This window comes from Podarcis cretensis (assembly GCF_951804945.1).
Source record: "Podarcis cretensis genome assembly, chromosome: 9".
Classification (NCBI taxonomy): Eukaryota; Metazoa; Chordata; class Lepidosauria; order Squamata; family Lacertidae; genus Podarcis; species Podarcis cretensis.
Window position 1 is genome coordinate 37,801,650 of NC_137178.1, and position 22,640 is coordinate 37,824,289.

Here is a 22,640-nt window from a genome sequence, read left to right on the forward strand (position 1 = left end):
CTGTGCAGCAACAGCAGCTTCCCTCCCTCTTTCTCTCTTTTGAATGCAGACAGTGGCTTGACCAAACTGTCTGATCCACTCCATTTTCTGTCTCTGTCCCCTGTGTATTGCTTCTGTTACTGTATGAATATGGAGCAGTTGAAGTCACTGACTTGGCTGAAGGCCACTTTGTGCTCTGTGTATAGCTTCTGTGAAGACCACTTTAATGAACAGTATGATGATGTGATTCAGAGATAAGCAGAGATTCAGCTTGGATGAACGGTATGTTATTCTCTTTCTATCTTGCTTTCTTCACTGCTTCAAAACCCTGCTTAAATACTTGATATCATCTATTTTTCCACTCTTTTCTCCACCCCTTTGCATCTCTCTCTCTCTCTCTCTGGAATCATTTTCCTTTCTTCCTTGTTAGGCAAACTGATGCTGCTTTGATAGCTAAAGGTCTGCCTCTGTTAAGTAACATCCGTTGCTCGAAGACAAGTCTTGTTCAACAGCCTTGTAAGTTAAGATTGGTAGACGATCATTGTGTAATATATAGTATAATAATCCATGTACTCCATTTTGCAGCCCCTAGATCCATTGGTATGAAATAAATATAGATGTAAATACAGTATTGCATTATAACTGCATTATGGCTTTCCTATTTATACACGGCTTTGAGTTTTTATGTAGTAGGTTCGTAAATACTGATTATTATACATGGATGTGTCTGATTCTACTAAGACAAGAAGCATCAAATTCATGAATCCCTGGATGTTATGTGGCTTGTGGCGAAACACAAACTTGTAGTGCAGTCTTATGCTGGGTTTGTTCACAGTTGTCCCATTGTAGCCAATGGTGTTTACTCCCACATGAGTGTTTGAATCACAGCCTTAAAGAAATAGGACGTTGCAACTTTACTTCCAGCTTTTGAACATGTATGCCACCACTGAAATAGATAAATGGATATTTTCTGAGCAATTTTTTTTAAAAAAAATATATGTTTAAACCATGGATTGTTCATTACATAAAGATATCAGTGGATCTACTTGGAGTTATGACTTAGTCAGATACTACTTTGAGAAATTTTGTCATTTTGGAATACTTTTAATATTTCTTTTCATGTCATTGAAAATTATTCCTACATATATTAATCCTGTTATCCTGTCTTTGTTAACTGTTTTAGTGTTTACACATTTTATTTCTTAACCGTAAGTAATAGTTAATACTGGCTCTGTGTGTGTTTGTTTGCTTCAGTCTCACTAGTCTTTACATCTAGTGTAAAGTGGATTGTGTTGTCCTAACAGGGAACACGAAGGATCATATAGAGGTTACAGTTGCACTGGACAAAAATTTTAAAAGTCATCCAGTGATTGCTTTAATGTATCTTGGTGTTGAGTTGTTATTGATGATGGTGGGCTTAGAATGGGGAAACCACTTACTGAGCATAAAGTGTGGTTCTTGTTGGACCCTGGACTAGCCATTTTGTCTCAAGGTAATCATTATTGACGTAAACCCCCAAAACGTATATTCTATCGTTTTTACCTCTATCTTCAGTACATTTTATTTTGTTTTATTGCCACAGCTAGTGGCTGATGCAAATAAAGATTCTTCTGATTCAAGGTAATCATGACAACAGAAGTAGCATGTGCTGTGCTGAGCTTCTTGATAAGAGCTGTTCGACTGTGGAACAGAATCCCATGAGAGGTAGTGGACTCTCCTACCTTGGAAGTTTTTAAGCAGAGGTTGGATCTGCCATATATGATTTAGTTGAGGTTCCTGGACTAAAGGGGGTTGGACTAGATGACCCTAGGGACCCTTTCCAACTCTACAATTCTGTGATTCTATGGGGATAGATTAAAAAAATGAAATAATGCCATCAGTTTGCACAGCATAAGGCTTTTATTTTTTAAAGTAAAGTAAGCAAATAGATACTGAGGGCTTTCTGTTTATATCTTTGCATTTTTGGACGATGCCTACCATGGGAGATGGATGTGTCTGAAATTCTTGTGCTAAAGCATTAAAGTCACATTGCAGTAGATTGCCTCATCTAAACACAGGGAACACCATTTACACAATTCTTTGTTTATTATGACAGCTGTTAAAGCTCCAGATAAAAAACTGGTAAGCATTTGCCTTGGATAATTATGATTAAAGCTAATGATTTAACAGTGATTAAAGCAGAGACTCAAAGTGTAGCTAACTTTGAAAAAGGGCCTTTTTAAAATCATTGGAACTGTGCACTTGTTTATGTTGGAAGTTTGCAACTTCCTACGTCTACTGCGCCTTGTTCTAGATGAGTAATGATTTTTCATCTGTGGCTGCTAATTCGTGTTAAGAGTTCAGATCATTCAGTATTTTTAAAGAAAGTAGTTTGTCTTCCTTTCTGTGCTCCAGTGACAAACCTCTGTGCAGTTTTGTTGGCAATTGTTCTACAGATTGGTGATGGCGTTGGAAAGTAGAGGAGAAGCCATTTGCTCCGTTTTAAGAAATTGAGTATTTAAAAAGAGGTGATGCTGGTAGCTTTCGCAAATGATGTGTCATCTTGTATCAAACTGAGCCCTGTTGTCAGGCCTCGCTGAACCTTCTTGCCTCCCACCTGCAGATTTTGCTGCAAGAAAAGCTAAAGTTGACTGGCTCTCTAATTGATATCTAGGTAACTGTAACATGAAAAATAAAGTTTAACATAACTTATTGATGAATAAGCAATGTGACTTGGCCATTCTATGGAATTCAGATCAATTTATTCTCTAGTGACATGTTGATAAAGTGAGAATGACTGGAGAATTCACGTTCTGGCATTTGATATCTGTGGGTTCTGGCAGATGCTACAAGGGTTCTGTGGAAACTGCCATGGTGTGAAATTGCAGAATCTGGTTGCTGTGTGCTAAGATGGATGCAGAAATAGACCATAAGGATCCCTGACCTCTTTGCCCTACATCAGCTATTCTGGATGACAACGTCGCCCTTTGTATTTTTGCTAGTCTTGGAATTACGCAGTTTGCTATCTGTGTCTGGGCCATCTTTGCTCAGGGACTGTGACAAGAAACAATTGCCAGAAATAGGCACTACAACATTATGTAATGCTCTGGCAAGTGCAATTTTATATTAATTTCAAATGATACAAGTTGCTGGAGCAGAGGGGGAGTCCATCTTAAATTAATTTGCTTTTTTGATTCCCTTCCCCCTTGATTAACAGGGTTGTTTTTTCCCTCAGAGAAGTGACCATTGTACCCTTGGTTAAATTTACTATAGAAACCTATAATGATGAACAAAGCAACTGGGATATATGACTGCAAAACTAAATCAGTTTGTTTGTGGGCCTTATTGAGCAATGTGCAGAGGATGTTTCAGCAGGAAGTCTAAAAATATTTGTTAAAGTTTTTCTCCAGAGAGACGCCTCAGAATGTCAGGAAAATGAAACATGTGTTTGCAGGGTACAGGTACTTGAAATTTTGTCTGGCAAAAATCAGATTTGGGATCTGCTTTGGGAGGAAAACGTAGATTTACAGCAGACATAGAGAGCCTGGGGCCCTTCACATGCTCTCTGTCCAGTGGTTAGACCAGATAGGAGTTTTATTCCAGCAACATCTGGCAGGCCACAGGTTGAGGGACCTGTGGCCCACTGGATGTTACTGGGCTGCCACTAGTCTTCTGGAACAATGTCATTAACTTTACTTCCTATGACGATTTACGTAGCTTTAAGGCACTTAGGAAGAAATATGCATTAGAATGCAAAGCAAGTTAGGACACGGGGACATGAAACAATGCTGTCAAATTAGACCTTACGTTTAGTGGAATAATTCTGTACAAGAGTGTCCTGTGAAATAAAGAATCTTATTTGGAGATTGTTTCAGTAATTTAACTTGTGCAATAAATAATGCGTATTATCTGCTATGAAATATGGTGGACTCGTCAGTCGGCAGTGTTATAATGATTACAATGGTGAATAAGCTGTAAATAGTGGAATGCTGATTATGTAACTTTAGTAGAACATGCAAGTGTGTTTTTCTGCTAAAATTAGTGAAATCCATAAACTGCCTTGAAGACCTGGCTTAGAAATGGCATGTAATCAATTATGCCCCCCCTCCCCACCCCTTTCTCTTTGCTTCTAGATGTTGCAGGGCAGTGTTTCAATGCTGTGTTTAGATGGTAAGCTGATTAGCCCTGTGCCAGGGGACTGGTGTAATGGGTTGCCTTTCAGAGTGCACTGTGAAACCACACACACAAATTACCTCATCTCATTAGATGATCGAAACCTTGATTTGAGCATTTCAAGATCATTTCATGAGCTCTATAGCAGGGAAGAGATACTAAAATTGTGATGGCTTCATTTACTTGGAATGAGCTTGTTAGAAGTTTTCTTACAAGACAACAGCATAGGTTTAGTGACAAGTAGAGACGGTTTCGTGGAGGTGCTTGTTTGAGGAGTGAAGTTTTGATCTACATACAGTACAAGCTTAATGATTCCTAAAAGCCCAAACTTCTGAGAGTAATAAATGCTATGTTCATTGAAGGCAGGGTTGGGGACCCAGTGACCCAATAGAATCTGGAGGGGCACAGACTCACCATGCCAGATATGGGGTTTATTAAATGTTAAGTATTGAGGTTAGATTTACACTTGCGGTTTTGTGTGTGATGTTTTTTCCTTTCCCCTGGTTGCTCTTTTTGCAAACTTGAAAGGATCTGGGCTCCAGTGTAAAAGATCCAGAATTCATGTAGGTGCAAATAAGCACCTGCAGTTAGAGCACTTCAAATGGTAATGCTTTTGAGAAATGTACTTCTCTGTTATTACTTGCCCCCAAGATACAACGTATATAGACAGGAATGCTACATGAACTCTCAGACCCCACTTTCAGGAAGGTGATCTAAGAGAGTAAAGGGTTTTTGGGGGGTGGGGGTGGGGGTGGGGGGTTAGTTCTCATGCTGCCTTCTCTCTCTCTCTCTCTCTCCTCCCACCTTACTTCCCATTGCTTTTATCCATGTTGTGTGTGTTTGCAATTAGTTCATTGCAATTATCTTGTTTTGAGTGGAGACAGTACTACATAATAGTTCATATTTTAAAAAGAGATGATTTCATAGATTGGCTAGACAAACAGACCTCAACTAATTATTCATAGGCATGGGCCAATTGCTTCAGCAATACCTAATCAAAATGGTCCTCTCCAAACTGGGTTTTCTTTGCAGTTGTACTCTGCAACATGTCATTCATGATACGATACTGCTTTAGAGGTGGATTTATACTTGACCATCCACCTCATCCTGTTTTATTAGTTATTCTGCAATGCTTCGCCAGTGTCGTTGCATTATGGAGGGGGATAGTCATAAACCAGAACATGTGTGGTATAAACGTTACAGGATTTCAGCAGGAAGTTATGGGACATGAACTAATTGGAAACGAAGTATTATGTCTGCCCCAAAACATTTGGGTGGGCAAACACTATTGAATGCTGGCTGGGGTATTACCGCCTGATGCCAACTTGAACACCAATAATGAACGCACAATAAAAAGGAATTCTGAAGGTGCCTATAGTCACTGCAATTAATTGTTGAGTTGGCTTCCCAAACAGGGCAGAAACAGCCTTAAGGCAAGGTGGTATAAGCAAAACAAGCCAAATATATGCTAAAATGAAGAAGATGGCCTGTACCCGACCCCGCAGCATAATTAAATTATTGACACTGAAGCTGTTGCAAAATTCAACCACTGCCACTCCATAGTTCCATAGTACTTGTATTGAAGGAGCAGACCTTGTTGATGGGTTGTTTGCAATTTGAAGCAAAAGGCAGGAGTGGCGGACATGACTTTTAAGCGATTGGCATCGGTTGCTTCGGAATAGTAATGGCAAATTCATATAAGTGAGCTGTGCGAATGAGAAGGTAGCACAGTTGGCAGCAAGTGAAGACTTGCCTCACCAGGGTGGACTGCAAAGAATCTATTTTAACCTCTAAGCGGTTTTCTGTGGCTAAAGGGAGCACAGGAATGCAGCTTGGAATCCAGCATTTAAATTTAAAAATGTGTGTGTGTTGTTATCTGGAATATCTCTGATCCTCTCGGGCTGGCCAGATCTGAAACTTTGTTCTGCTGTGAGAAGATGCAGCGCCTTAGCTGGGAAAGGCAAGCTTACTGAGTCTGGTGGCATCTGTTTCTCCTTTCAGAGAAGCATGCAACTAAAGAAGTGTGAAGAAAGTGCTGGGTTTTCTTGCCAAAATTCACAAGCGTCAGGATTGAGACCATCTGCCAAATGTTGTGAGCAGCGGTTCTAAAGAATAAATGATCAGAATGAGTCAAAAGTGTTGAGGCAAAATATGTCTTTGTTTGGTTTGGGGCTGAAATTTGTGCTGTGTAATGCTCGCTTTGGCAAAAGTGTTCAATGTTGTGAATGCTTGTATATTTATGTATTTGTTCATGTAGCAATTCTGTATACTAACAGAGAATTTGTTCTCCCAGTGTGGATCCTTTTGTAACCAAAATGGCGGCATCCATGCACAAGAATTAGATACTAGCCTGCTGGGAAGGGGAAGCTTGGGCAAGATGCTCTCAGTGGGTCCCCACCCTAAGCAGCTCCATCTCCTACTTTGCCACTGGTAACTGCAACCCTTTTGTTTGACCTTTCCTTCTGTTCCCAGTCCACACAACCACCCAGAAAGAAAGTGCAAGGCAAGAATTGTATGCTGCTGTACCACCATATTTTATTCTGGAGAAGAAAGGTGAATAGAGCCTGGAGGTTCTGGGAGTCAGGAGTACCTGCAGTGTTGTGAAGTTTAGCAGGTGCCCAACAGTGCTGACCCCCAACGCTGGCCTTGGGGAGTGCCAAGGTTTGCAGAAGGTTTACAAAAGCAAAAACTGGTAGGTGGGAACCTAAAAATAGGCCCAGTGATCACAGAATGCTAACTTAGTGTTGTGGGGGAATTTGAGAATGAGGTGTGTGTGGGGAGACTGGATTGGACTATCCTGGAAAGAGCATGGCTGTATGGAAGCTGAATGAGGGCACTCTACCCTGCTGCCTCATTTGAACCTGGTATTAAAGTATATTTTCCAGTTATCCATACTTGACTGGTAATATACTAAGGCTTTTAAGTGTTGGGAAATACATTTGTATAATATGTTTGACATATCTTTTTTTCAAATGGTTTGTTTTTTAAATAACTCATCTCTATAACCTACCATGGGGACTTTTTCAGGGGGTGGAAGGACAAGATATCCCTAATCTCACCTGGCAACTGTTTCAGTGTGTGCAGTAAAAAGGCTTATGTTAGGTATGTTGGTACAAATTCCATTTTGTATATCTTTAAGGGCCTTTTAGGCTGCTTGTGATATGCACGTGTGGATGTTAGTGCGAGATTAAAAGGGAACAGGAGTCCTTTTTGTTTGCTGGCCTTACAGAATCAGGAAGTACAAAAAAATAAATTCAAAAGTTACTTGTGAAAATGGCTTGAGGGTTGCATCTCCTTGTGCTGTGTTTTATGTAACACGCTTCTTCAGATCACTTAAAGGTTCTGCAGGTGTCTTTCCTTGTGCCACAATATGTTTTCTTGACTAACTGGATTCCATGCACATCTGGACAGCAAAACAGATCACGATCAGGAACCAGGGAACTATGCAGCTAGTTCTGTGAGCTCTACACGGGCGAAATAATCTTGAAGATGAGTTCAGGCAACTACCAGTGTTCAGGACTGTGAAGAATGTAAACCTAAACTTTGTTGCTATATTATTATATTTTCACATGTGTACATTTGTCCTAAGAAGCCCAGTCGACAAGCCATGTGTATAACTGGCAATGAGCCAAAACATTTAGCCTCAAGAAGCCCCCAAGCAATAAAAGCTAGATTTTAAAAAAATGCCATTGGGAGTTGCTTCTGAGGTAAATGTAAAGGCAAATGGGGGTAAGCTAAAGCAGCCAAACATGATGTGACAGAGCACTGACAACAACAAAGGAAACATGAAGGCATAGTTCTTCTGCGGCTCATAAATTAAACGTGGGCCTCTAATGCTGAACAGGAGAAAGGAGATGAATAAGAAGTGTTCAGGAATACTTGTATATTTGGTGAGGGACTCATGTGCACTACTATTTTTAGTAGCATTAATGCACAGAGGTGTCCTTTATATCACAGGAAAGTGCAGTACACTTCCCTTCTCTTAGATTTACTGTTGCCAAATGGCAGAAAGCTCTGTATGTTGAAAGGCAGTTGGAACAGAAGCCAAGGACTGGAGTTGGAGTCTGGGTCAGGAGGTCCACATTTTAATCAAAGATGCCTTTTGTGTAACCGTTTTCATCCATAACAAGGCACCTGCAAGCTTCCCAGAATGGTAAATTTAGTTTATAAGGCATAGAATTTCTTGGTAGATTGTGGAGTCCAGCAGAAGTTAGCACAACTGCAGCCCCCTTTGGGCATTAATCATTTGATGACGGTCTCATAGGTAAGGGGAGTCTGTGCCTTTGTCCATGGCAGTGTATGGTTCCCTGCCCACCCCCCCACCCCCCACGCCCCATAACCTACTTTGTGCACGGACGCCTTCTTAGGGGAAGATTACACACATAGAACTTCCTTCAGTCTTTCATGCATAGATGTTGGGAGTGTGGGGCCAGGGAACTACATAATACCAGGGGTCAGGCCGATGGGGTGGCAAAGTCACTGCCCCTTCTTTCTGTGAAGCCCTCTACATGCAAATGGCTGTGAGTAAGTGGTCTTTTTTTCCTTTTCTACCCAACATGATTAGTTCCTGGCCTTCCTTCCTAACTTTCAGTGTACACTATTAATTTTTAACTCAGTTTTGTGAGTGCTAATCCAACACTAGAACCTTATTTCATGTTAACATTATTTGCCAGTTAAAGTAGCACCTAGTATCTCTTGTCGTGTGCTAAGTATCCTCTGGTTTTGTTGGTCTCCTTAAAGGCATGTGGGGGAGAGCAGGATATCCTTTTTCAGCTATTCCTTGGCGTTATGGCAGCATAGGCTCCAGTCTCAGGATGGAAGTGAAAAGTGTGTTCTGAACTTCTCCAAGCACACTTTGGCTCACAGAACTAAAGAGGCTCTTAGCCGCTCTTTTGCCGGGTGTCAAATAAATGAATTTGACACTGGGAAACCTTAAAACTGAGCAAAGAGGGAGCTACATAAAAGAAAGGCAGTGCATGTTTCTGCCAGCCTTCTCTTGTGAGATTAAATAAATGAAAAGTGGAAAACAAGAAATGTACTTACTACAATTGTACCCTGGTCCCCGTCCCCCCTCCGGGGAGTACAGAGTGGCTTACATATGGTTCTCTGTGGACTCTCTTCCCCACTTAGCTCCAGTAGCTGAACTGAACCACATCCATTCAGACCATCCTCTTTTCAGGAAATAATTGCCAACATTTGCAAGCAATTAAAACTTTCCTGCAGGACTGCATATGAAATATAAAACGTATGCTGTATGTAGAGATGTAGGTTTTTTTTTAAGCAATAATTATAATAGAGAATCCATAGAAAGATACAAATCAACAGAATAAGAGTTTTTGCATTAAGCTTTATAGGTTTACTGTGCATGACAACTGCCCGTGTTCACTGTCCTTCCCCCCCCCCCTTCACAGCACAAAAATAGTATTTGGTATGCAAGGATAAAATCAGCTTTAGGCAGTTTGTTCACCAGTGAAATAAGTACCTCTTTCCTTTACATTAAATCATTCTGAATGCATACAATTGCTGTTATTTTCATTCTATTGTGTCTGCTTCCTGTTGGTCAAAGGTTATTAGAATAGGGTGGTGTATAACGAGATGGAAAGCTGACAGGAAGACTTAACACTGTGCTTATTTTGGGGTAGACACAACTACTGAAATGGTCGGGATTTTGTGGCTGTGCTGAAAACAAAATGAGGTACTTTTATTATCCAGTCTCAAGGTCCTTTTGTACATATGCACAGTCCTGTTTTTAAACTTGCTTCAATGGCAAATAAAAGCAACTCTAAAGTTACTTTATTTAATAGGAAAAAAATGTCTTTTAGAAAATTACGGTTAACTTTTCCTCCTAAGCAATTCTGTTTGGTTTAATGATATATATTTGGTTCAGACTTCAAGAACAGTCCTTTGTTGATAGTGTGTAATACAACTGCCTTGGAACCTGAAAGAACACTTTCAAAAAGTACAGTAATGTCCACCTTTTAATGTTTGTTGTTGGATAACAGTGTTCATAAGAGCTAATCTAGATGACATTTATTGAGAAACAGCTGCTCACCTAAGGCATGTTACATGTGGAAATCAGAGTAGAGGATTCTTGTAACTTTGTTAAAATGAAACCGGTAGATTGTAATACTCATTGATCCACAAGTAAGTTGTTTTTTGTTGTGTGACTTGAGGTTGTTTTGAATTGCCTACTCTCAAGGTCTCTAACTGCACAGTCATGAATTCATATGTAAGAGTGTGGCTTCATAACAAATTACTCTACTTTTTAAAGTAAATGTTCATTCATCGTACTGAAACGGAATGTGAAAGGAAGAAAAGACCAGTGGCAGAAGATAACATAGGAGGGGCTGTCTTTCTTAGCAATCCATCTCTGCTGTATTGTTCGGTTGTTGTTGTTGTTGCTGCTGTTTATTATTTATAAAGTTCTTAAAGTTGCTAGAAGCTGTACAGAAAGTAAAAATGAACACAAATCCTAGCAGGAGGTTTACAATTTAAAAAATTGACAGGAAAGTAAAAGTGGCTACAATGAAGTGATTAAGGCTGCAATCCTATACAGTTACCCTGGGATTAAGTGTCATTGAAAACAGTGTTGCTTCTGAGTATACAGCATTGGTCTGTATAAATAACAAATTTTGCTAATGCATGTGAATAATAATAAAAAAAAGCTTTGAAAAGCAGAAAGGTGTAAACTTGGATTAAACTTTTTAAAATGTAGTTTTTATCCCTTTGAGAGGTTGGAAGTTTATGTGATAGCTGCTGGTTTTCAAAACAAAACCTGACCACAGACTGGTTTTAGTGCATTTGTTCTTCATATCTAAGTTTGTGCATTTAAGGTGGAGGGGTATTTTGGTTTTTCCTTATGTTATTTTTTTTAATAAGTCCTGATGAGAGCAGATTACACCAAAGCTTGCACATTTTATTCAGAGAAAGGGGTTGAAACTTAGGAGAATGTAATGTAAATAGCTGTGAGTCGTAAAAAGACTTGGCACTGTTGGCAAAATGGATATATATGGAGCAATTCTATTCAGGGGCATTAATAAAGAGTTGAGTAATGAGGGGAGACACTTGAAAGAGCCCCCCCCCCAAGTTGTCGTAATATAAAAAAGGAAACCACTGGACAAAAACAACAGAATATATGGTGGCTTCTGAACTGCTGTTACAGCAATGCCACCAGAATGAACCACTTGGAGGTTAATGTGGAATGGAACATGATATCAAACAATACATCTTTCCAATGTGTTCATCTAGTTATGAGAACAGTTGTAGAAGATATAGAAAACGTTTCTTGAACAACAGAAAATAAACTTGAAGATGTATTCTATTGTTGAGCACAGGGAAACATAGCATGCAACTAAAAAAAAAAAGTCACAGGTAAGACCAATTTGGGCATATTAGGAAACCATGATTTCCTGTTACATCTGAACCAGGCCAAAAGCACAGGTTTGCCTACCCTTGTTTTTGCAATAATGAGATGGGATATTATGGGAGTGATATTCATATTGTGATTTTAAGTCGAAGGAATGTTCTGAAATCATTCCCATTATTAAAAATGGTCTGATTCTATGAGTAACCCATAATACACTGAGAATCCCAGGGCAGCTTGGCATACCTGTATTTCTTCTTATTTACCATTCCCTTTAGTGTTGGGTGTTAAAAACTTTTGATTTAGGTCTGGGAGTGGACTGGGAACCACTGAAGATGGCAAAGCTTATTAATATTAATATCTAAGATGTATATAGTGCTTTCAAGTCCTTAACATGCGTTAGCTAGTTGTAATTTTTAGAATGACTCTATAAGGTTAGTATTATCTCCCATATTGTGCATGGGGTGTGGGAATTGAGGCTGAGAAAGAGTGACCTGCCAAATACAATCTAATGAGTTTTTGGAAGAGGTGGGATTTGAACCACAGACTTCAAGATTCACAGCTCAATTTCTTAGCCACTAAACTACACCAGCTCTCCAGCTTGTTGGGCACCACTGATGGGGTCAGGATGAAATTTTCTCAGTCATCCTGACTGGTGTCACAGAAGATAAACCTTACCTTTGCTACTGTTCAAGCTAATAACTTGAACATAGGGTTAATGAGTAACTGTAGGTACATAGGAAGATTAGTTTAAAGTTATTGCATTATAATTTATCATACCATGTGGATACTAACAACGATGGGAAACTGAGCTTGTGAACACTCTAACTTGTACCTTAGAATCATGGAATAATAAAACTGTAGAGTTTTAGCACATACATGAACGTAAGAGGGGCCTTCATACTGCATCACACCAAAAGGCCTGTCTAGTCCAGCATCCTGCTTCCACAATTGCCGTGGGAATCCCAAGAGCAGGACAAGAGGGAGATGGTGCTCAGTCCCAAGCACTTGTATTCAGAGACACATTCATTCTGATGGTAGTACATAGCTATGATGACCAGTAACTGTTGAAAGCTTTATCCTCCATAAATTTGTCTAATGCCTCTTTAAAACGAAGTTGATGGCCACCACCACATATTGTGGAAGAGGATTCCTAAGTTTTTAGCTGTGCAAAGGAGTACCTTGGTTCTCAGACGCCTTGGAACCCAAACACTGCAAACCCAGAAGTAAGTGTTCCAGTTTGCGAACTTTTTTGGGAAGCCGAACATGTTCCGTTTTGAGTGTTACGCTGAGGTCTGTCTGTTTTTGCTATTTATTTTGCATTTTTGTTTTTGTGGCTTTTTTGTTTTGCTTTTGTGACTGTGTGCAACCCCGTTCAGCTGCTGATTGGTTGATTGTGTGACTGCAGTACATTGTTTAAGGGACGCAGGTGGCGCTGTGGGTTAAAGCCTCAGCGCCTAGGGCTTGCCGATCGAAAGGTCGGCGGTTCGAATCCCTGCGGCGGGGTGCACTCCCGCTGCTCGGTCCCAGCGCCTGCCAACCTAGCAGTTCGAAAGCACCTCCGGGTGCAAGTAGATAAATAGGGACCGCTTACCAGCGGGAAGGTAAACGGCGTTTCCGTGTGCGGCTCTGGCTCTGGCCAGAGCAGCGATGTCACGCTGGCCACGTGACCCGGAAGTGTCTCCGGACAGCGCTGGCCCCTGGCCTCTTAAGTGAGATGGGCGCACAACCCCAGAGTCTGTCAAGACTGGCCCGTACGGGCAGGGGTACCTTTACCTTTACCTTTAGTACATTGTTTATTGCTTTAATTTTATGGATCAAAGGTCTCGTTAGATAGTAGCATTCATGTTAAATTGCTGTTTTAGGAGTTGTTTTTAAAAGTCTGGAACAGATTAATCCATTTTTCCTTACTTTCTATGGGAAAGCGCGTTGGTTTTGGAACAATTTGGTTTTGGAACGGACTTCTGGAATGGGTTAATTTTGAGAGTCGAGGTACGACTGTACTTACTTTAGCATGTTGTGCTTCTCACACAATCCTTGGATAACCCTGGCCACATGGCTACAACAGGTTGAGGTGGCCTTTAGAATAGTCTTTTATTACATGAACAAAACTGTAATTAGACAGCAGCATTCTAGGAGTGTTTCTAATAAAGAATGCTATAACAGCGCTAAGTACCATGTGGTTGGTAAACCCTTAATAGTGATAAAGTTCTTTGGGTTGCATAAAAAACTACTAATTACTAAGCGTGTAACAACTGCAAAGCATAGCAAACTTTCTCTCTCTCTCTCTTTGTTCTTCTTGCTTTTCTGACTGGTTTTTTCCTATTATTTTTTCCAGTGTAATTGAACAAATTCCATTTCAGATTGCTAAGCACAAAGTGCTTCAATGCTGCTTTTCTGTTTTCAGTGTTTTCTTTGTTTGTATAAGCAAGCTAAAGTTAGAACTGACCAACACAAAACTAGCAAATGGTGACAATAGATTGAAAACAGGAAATTTTGGCCGTGTGTGTGTGTGTGTGTGTGTGTGTGTGTGTATGTGTGTGTGTATTCTGAACAGATTATAAGGATGATAGCTGGTGGAGTGGAAACTTCCACTGAAACTGTTTTTTCCTTATTTTCCCCTGCTAGAAAAGATGAGGCTTCCTGGAAAACAAGCCTTATGAGGTGTGAGTGCAGAGTGTTTTTATATCTTGGTCAATATCTTAGTAAAGGTGCACTGGATATTTTCCACAGTTCATTCATATTTGTGAAAGATTTTGCAAAAGGCATTAAGAGACATGGAACTCCATTCATCTCAAATAATATTTTCACCATTCTCTAAGACCAACCTGGCAACAACTTTCTATTGAATGCCTGAATAATAGTTGTATGTGGAGTCGAAGATGGGGCTGTCTCTACCCCCACATTGGCAAGGGGATGTCTATAGGGGGAGCTTGTTGTATGCTCATTGCCTCCTGCTCTTGCGCATGATGTGGAACCCTGGTTGTTTCAGTGGGGAGGATCCTGCATGCATACCACAGGGAGGCCAGGTGGTTACGTGGGGCCAGTGGTCGCAGCCCCAGCCTTGCGCTGTGTAGGGAGTTAAAGCTCATGATTGAATTCCTGAATCAGGCTTCTGTTTATTGTGACATTTGATACTATTGTCAAGTAGCACTCCATAAAACAAATGTGAGAATATTTAAAGCAAATTGCATTGAATTTTCACATTTAAAATGATACAAAGCAACTATTTTAATTAAAGGGAAAATAGGGAAAACCTCACCATTTGCTTGTTTAAAAGGCAAGGAAACGAGAGATTGAGGCTCATTCCGATACACATATACTTGGGGGTTAGCCTCATTGAGTACAGGGAGGCCTTACTTTCGAGTAGTCGTGCATGCTACTGTGCTGTAAATTGTTTTGTTTGTAGCCCATTCCTCCTCAGAACTTTTGTTCCTTTGTCTTCACTGATCAATATTCTGATCCTCAGTTTTAGGGCTGGCGGTGTAACATCCCTACAATACCAAACACTAATTATGGTTTGGATTAAACTGTTTCATTTCTCTGTCTTGGAGGAAAAGTTAACATTTGCTTATTGTAGTAACACTTCTGTAAGCAAAGATCTGTTTAGCCTTTCTGAGCATGCTTTTTCAGTTTCAACATCAGGTGTCCCAGCTGCAAAACGTAAATGGATTTTTGTGAAGTATCTCTTAATGGGCGAATGAACATATAAACTTTGTAAGAATTCTGTTTGGGAACAACCCAAATGTTTTGGGTTTGGAAAGTACCTCCCAAAGCTGTACTCCTTAACTTCTGTTGTGTGGCATGGGCTTCTGAAGCACTTCTCAGTAAGGCAATGTAGAGCTTCCACCAGGCAGCCAACACTAAAATGTTAAAAATAGAACATGCTTCAAGAATGCCAGATATTTTCAGATAACAAAGAGTGATTTATGTGGGCTCCCTTTTCAGTTTGACAAAACATAGAAGGGCCTTTGTACTATGATTAGCACGCGTGCTGATGTCAGTTCTCTTGTCTAGCTTCAAGCTTTATTCTGCTGCTAAATTGTGCTTTTGTGCTATAATCCAGAGAAGCTTTGTGTCTGCCTTATTAGTGTGTAGTTTATGGAATTGCTTTTGTTTCTGAGGATAGTCTGTGCCAGTTTCAGTGTGAGTGACTCATTATGCAACTGAAATAAACATTCCCATTTTCACTATGTGGAAAAAGAAATCTTCTGGGGAGATAAGGGGAGGGGGCACAGAAGCAGGTGTTAATGGTCACTGTTTCAGATACTTGGTACTTTGTGGCTTGCCAGGCTAAAAAGAAGGTCTGTTTGGATTATCAGTTTATGAAACTGGCTCCAGTGAGAGTTGTATTTTACCCTCCATGTTGAATTGGGTCTCTGTTAGCACTGAAATACAGAGGCGATTTCAAGTCATGAATGTGCAGAATTAGGAAGTAAACTTCCAAATTACCTTCATTCGGTGTGTTGCAACCACATCATTAAACAAATTGCAGCTCAGTTTTGTGCAGCATTTTATTCTGTATTGTATCTTCTCCCGCCTTCCTCCCCATTAGCATTTTTTACACAACCCAAAGAACTTGATCATTACTAAGGGTATACCAACCACATGGGACTTACAACATTCTTTATTAGATCACTCCTGTCTTATTAACAGTTTTGTTCATGTATTTGAAGGGTGTGGAGGGGGAAAGCAAACTCAGGCCCCTCCACGTAAAAATGACCTCCCCAATCAGATCTGGGAGTGGGGCAGGTAACAACTTCTGGGTCAGGAGGGACAGGACTGTTCCTTCTGCACTGGGACAGCATTGGAATCCTCACAGAAGGCTGTTTGATGGAGTGACCCTCCTCCTTTGCTGTTGTTAGTGGCAGTTTTGGTTTCTTGGTCTCAGTAGACAGCAACCCCTCCCTGGATGTACTCTCTACCCAGATCAGATATTTTTTCTGCCTGTAGGCATCTCCCCCCTCCTCTCCACCCCCAAAAGCCACATAATTGGAAGTTAAACAAGTGTTTGGATTATAAACTGTGCAAATATGAGTTGTACTGGAACTTCTTCTTCAAAGCTGTTTAAAAGAGGCTGTGCCAAGTTGCCATCTCTGGTCCAAGCAAACTGAAGAATTGCCGGGGCGACACAGGAGTCTCAGTCTAGTCTAGCAGCAGCACAATGAGAGCTCCAATGATAGTATGTGGTCATGTAAATTATAGTATAGAAGAGGAAGAATTTTCATTCTTGTTTTCATTCAGAATTCAGAATTTTGCACTTTGTATTGCAATTGTAAGTTTAGATAGCATGCTACTTAGATCTGCCAGTTACCTATTGGGATTATTGTTACCAAGCCTACACATGTCCTGGTTTATGTTACATGAACACATGTGTTTAAAAGTGCAACCATTAAGGTATGATATTTGAAATCTTTGTTCCAAAGTTTGCTATATGTCACAGAGGTTATTGCACTGTACTTACACTTTTAATCACTTGGGGGAATTAGCAAATACAACTCAGTCCCAGTTTGGAGTTAAACACAATAATATTTACTTATTTGTGTGCCAAAATTGTGGTGAGTGAGTAATTTGATTTGTGGTTTGAAGCACCAAATGCACTATTACAGAATTGCAAGATGGGTTGGTTGTTGAAAAACTATATGCAGGCTATCCAAACACACATGGCCTGAACCAGTAGCTGACACTTAAGTTGCTACTATCTTAGAGACAGCAAAAGATGGAGGCAGGGAGTCTAATGGCTGCTGTCGTGTAAGAAGTGAGAAGCATTGTCAGGGATGTTGCAGTGTGCAGAGGAGGCCAAGGCATGCCAAGAGGATGAACGATCAAATGCAAATGACCTGGGCTTGGACCATGGGAGGGCAGAAAGATGGCAAGATTTAAGAAATGAAGCAGGTGGAGAGAAGTGAGAGGAATAAAATGCCAAATACTATTTGTCCCAGAGAAAGAAGGGGAGGCTTTCTTGAGGTCCCAAACATGCAATCTGATGTCCTTGGAATGCTCAGCCAAATAGGATTTTAAAATACTGTACAAATGTTGTCCAGAGAGCACGTGAAACTTCCTGAGGGAAGCAGTCACTCTTAAGACAAAAGACAGTTACATTAGGGACAAAGCAAGATGGAGGGGAACATTGGGAGCTAATTAACGCAGTTGCTGAGTCATTACCAAGCTTATCAATGCAAGTTTCCTGCTGCATAGTGACAGGGATGTCACGAAGGGTCTTTGTCCAACCTGGTGACTGAGATGACTTTTGTGGGGAGAGGTGGAGGCATTTCCCATTCAAAGTTAGACTTACTGTAAATTTCAACTTAATTCAATTACCAGACGTAGGTGCTTGCTGGAAGGTGTCCTAGAAGTGATTAATGTTATTTGAATCTTTGTTGCTGAGATATTGGGGGGGGGAGGGGCAGCAATTAGGCTTTCATGATTGATTGTGCATACCAGTTCTTGCAGGGAAATTCTTCTGTGCAGCAGCTACTGTAGAGATATTTGGTAGAAGCCACTAGAGTTCCCCATGATGGGACTAAACTTGAACTGCCACAGTGTCCTCTTATTGTCTTGCAATGGCACTGCACTGATTGTCCACAGTACTCACGTACCGCTCAACCAAACTATGGCTTGGTGTGACAAGTGAACACAGAGGGAAAATTGTGGCCCCTGCCTGGATCTACACCAACTGTGCTATCAGGAGCTAAGTCATCGTTTGGCTTAGAGTTGGCTGCACACCTGACCCCCATGGTTTGTATGCTCAAGACATGGTTTCTTTTTGGCTTACCCATATGATTGCTCATTGATGGTTAGCTGTGGATTCGCTTAGCATTACATGTGAACTGGATCGATGTCTCGGGGCATGTGCAGAGTTCCAGTCGAACTGAGTTTCTTAGTAACAGATTTCACTCTGGACCAACCATGTGCCTCCTTTTCCTTCTTAGGCCACTGCTGTCCCTTTTAGTGGAGGTTTAGTGAACTAAAATAATTCATGATATTTCAGATTTCCAGAACTTTGGTCTAAGATACAGTTTTACAGCTTCAAATATTTTACAAAACTGTTTATTGTTTCCAGCGCTGGCCGAGTAATGCACTGGTATAAAATATGAATTGCCTGAATCTTTTCTGCCTTCCCTTCTCTAGGCGTGGAAGAGGAGATGGTTTGTGCTCCGCAGTGGTCGACTGACAGGGGATCCAGATGTGTTGGAATACTACAAAAATGACCATGCCAAGAAACCAATTCGTATCATTGACTTGAACTTGTGTCAACAAGTGGATGCTGGATTGACATTTAACAAAAAAGAATTTGAAAACAGCTATATTTTTGACATCAACACAATAGACAGAGTCTTCTACTTGGTTGCCGACAGTGAAGAGGAGATGAATAAGTGGGTTCAATGTATTTGTGAAATCTGTGGGTTCAACGCTACTGAAGAAGGTAGGATTCCTCCCTTGGTTCCCCCTTCCCTCAGCATTTAATCTGTATTCTTTTCCCCTAGGAACCCCAAAGCACTCTATGAGACAATTGCAAGGCAGTGCAGATGTCTGCTGTGCTGTGTTTGCTTGTTTTAAAAAACTGCACAGTGTTTGGAAGTTTGCAAATATTGGGTCATCATGTAGACACAGTCAACAACTGAAGAGTTGTGTTTTGAATTCTTTACACTATATAGAGCCACATTTTTGTGTGTTTCTCTAGAAGGCATTGCCTTTTTGGAGGCAAAAGAGAAAGGTTCTGTATTTGGTTTTATAGGCTTGAATATTTTTAGGACAGTATTTGCATAGTGGCTAGTTACGAGTTTTTATAATTTGTCTGGCTGTAGATTTAAACATATATATTTGTGGTTGTAATAAGCTAGCTGAACAGCTGAAGCTTGATTGCAGCTTGAGCAGTGGGGTTGACTTGCCAGACTGTGGTTAAGTGGAACAGCGGCCAAAGAAAAGCAGATCTTTTAGTACACAGCAATAAAATAATAATAATTAATGGAACCTGACTTAGTATTTGTTACCTACCATTGCAAAATTCCCCAAGGATCTCAACAGCTACCCCCTGCTATTAGTTCATAGACACGAAAAAGAATTTATTCACTGACTATTCTGACTTTCCCAGCATGTCTTGAACCATGTAATGGCACTTTTAACACGAGGAATGTCTAGCTGACTTGTATTAATCAATGTCTCCAAGATGTCGCATTGCCCCCATTTCACCATTAATGCTTGGAAGCTAAGATAGAAGGGTTCTGCTGGTGCACTGGGACTTCTGTTTCCCCTTCTTCTCCTATGTTCCCTTAAAATCTGCTCTGGTGTGTCCTCTGGAGCTAATTTTAAAGACCTGTGGGGAGCTGTAGGGGAGAGGGACTTATGGTTATGCTCTCTCCAGACTAACCACAAGGTGTGACCAGGAACAACCCTTGGCTGTAGCTCGTGGTTAGTGAGGACAGAGCTTAACCATGAGTTCCGGTTTGTACAACATATTAAGTCAAACCTTGGCTTAGGTCAAATGTCCACAGGCAGCAAAAAGGGAGGCGCAAAGCACCTGTCAGCTGATTTCCAGGAGCCCATGCATCCACACCAAGTCAACATCTTGCCCAAGACCTTGCAACTATACTGTGGTTAAGGTGAGATTTTAGCCCAAGTCTTCCTAGTATGATTCTGAAATGTGAAGAAGGCTTTTCAAAATTGTTTCCTGATTTTTGTAAGGTTTCTGCAGGAAAGGCAAGAAATGCTGTTTGAATCCTTCAGCAAGAGATAGATTTGCACATCTAAAAATCTGAGAAGTGAACATGCAATTTTTAGATGTGCAAATCTATCTCTTGCTGAAGGATTCAAACAGCATTAATGTGATTGTTTTGAAAGATCCTATGAACACACATTTTCAGTGTGGAGGAGCATTTGAAACTGGCATCATCCACACATGTCTTGAGGAAGTAGAGTCCGTTCTGCCACCTCATTCCTACCCCTAGTTCACTGCGTGTGTAGACTCTGCCTCTTTATTAACTTACAGGATACAAAGTGATATTGAATGTAGGATAAAAGAGGTGTAGGAAGTTGCCTGTACAAATGTTCACAATGTTGTACAAAATAACGAGTGGGCTTTTAATCAAAATAGATGCATGTGATTCAGATGTACTCCCTGCTTTGGATGATGTGCTCTGAATTTTGTCCCATGCTCCTTTGTAAGCTAATCACTTAACGTCCATTGCCATTGTATCTGCACATTTCTACTTAGTATCAATTTGAAGTGCAGTCGGATTGTTTTGCTTCTGTACAGATGTCCTAAGTGACTCATCCCTGAAAACGAGTTGCAGTGCAAGACAATCACTGCAAGACAATTTTGTTTGTAGCTGATTCATCACTTTCCATGGCCTCTTCCCATGTTCTGTGAAGTGTGCCTCCATCTCTGTGTCTGAATCTGACATTGCTTAAGGTCTTATCATTGTGGAGGGGTGGAGCTGGTATCTAAAACATGTTCACCTTGCCTTTAAAGTATTTATTATTTCTCAAAAGGTTGGTGGTAATTTTCTGCTCATATGTAAAGCTGGATATTGGGAAAGATCCAGTTTATGTGTATTGTACAGTATGCTACACCAACATAGGGGGCGTTTAAGAAGCACGCATATGTTATATTGTTGTTGGTGGCAGCTAAGTACAGGGAGAGAAATGAATATTTTGCTATTCTGAAAGGTCTTTGGGGGTTATTTGCTGTGGCTTTCTGATGTTAGAATTTAGCATGCAGATTCACCAAGGGACACATTTGAAACAGTAAGCAGTCAGACACAACTCTTGACTCATGATAGTGGTTGGGTCCAGCCGTTCTCACCTCAAGACAGGTAATCTGTATCCCCCAGCGCAAGGCAAGTAGTTAAACTATGGAATTCATTACCACAAGATGTGCTGATGGCCACCAATTTACACTGCTTTAAAAACAGGATTAGACCCTTCTCCCAACTGGCAAGAAGAAGAGTGGAAGAAAGAAGCAGCTGCCTAGTGAAGCTGGCAAGATGATGAGTAGGGCATACACATTTCCCCCAAGTGGCCTGAATTTCTGACGGGAGAGACCATTGAAAGTGGGGTGCTTACATCGTCGTGCTCTTGCTTTGAATGGAGCTTTGGATCAACCCACTGGCAGGAAAAGGGGTGTTTCAAGGAACAGGCCACCACTCCTTCCAGCATAGGGCACTTGTTGCATCCACCCCAGTATGGGGATATTAACAGCAGGCTACATTAAAGGCTTGTAATGTCATTTGCCCCCCCCCCCCCCCGTTAGTAATGTAGCATTTATTCAAATGCAAATCACATTAATTGACTGAGCATCTCATGATTAATTGATTTTTCAAAGGCTTCAGTTGGGCTTGGCTCTGATTTAAAGAGACTTAAATGCAATTAAGCAAGGATTGAATGCTGCTGCATGCTTTTTGTAGATGCTGTGAAGCTACCTGGCAGTTCTCTACAGGCACCTGCCGAATTGCCCTCGGCTGTCAACACTTCCCTGCCATCTGTGCAAGCAGAACCATCCCTACCTCCTCCATACCAGCTAATTAACATCCCACCATCAGAGTCTGCCTCAAGTCAAGAAGATCCACAAGACTACCTGTTACTAATTAACTGTCAGAGCAAGAAGCCTGAACCCACAAGGTAAATGTTAACTTCCTCCCTCATAAAAGTGCTTATGGTGACAAATCCGACATTGGCTGCTGCTGTTGCAGTTTGAACATGTCTTGCAAAAGCCTGTCTCCTCCACTTGCAATTGCATTTGATGCTCATCAGGCTTGGACAGACTTAGTGTTGCCATCTAACCATTGACAGTGACAATGTATTGATTTTACTATATTATTTGGTCCTTTAAAAACCGGTCACAAAACATGGCCCCTGTCTGACAAATGAATAAGTGCGTATGTAAACCCATTTATTTCAGTGGGTTTATTGTGCTCTTAATTTACTCCCTATGGCACGCCATGGTCAAGGTGCTACAAACCTTCGGATTACTTGCCTCTCTTAACATCGGTACACTTTTTGGAAAAAACAACGAATTTTATCCATGATTTTTCCAAGAACTAGGCTGCTTTTTGTTCAAAATAGTTTGTGTTGCTGACCCCTCTCAATTTTTATCATGCACTTGTAAACCAGCTCATACATAATCTCGGAAGAAGGGGAGGAGTAT

The 22,640-nt window shown here is 40.8% G+C and overlaps 1 protein-coding gene across 2 annotated transcripts in view; it reads left to right on the forward strand.

The window, feature by feature from the left end:
• The window catches only part of GAB1 (GRB2 associated binding protein 1), an 81,869-nt gene that overhangs the window by 37,928 nt on the left and 21,301 nt on the right, over positions 1–22,640 (forward strand). For both annotated transcript variants that reach the window (XM_079989490.1, XM_079989491.1), the window contains exons 2-3: positions 18,626–18,920; positions 21,901–22,114. In XM_079989490.1, the coding sequence (XP_079845616.1) occupies positions 18,626–18,920; positions 21,901–22,114 (509 nt within the window). The remainder of the gene's footprint in view (positions 1–18,625; positions 18,921–21,900; positions 22,115–22,640) is intronic.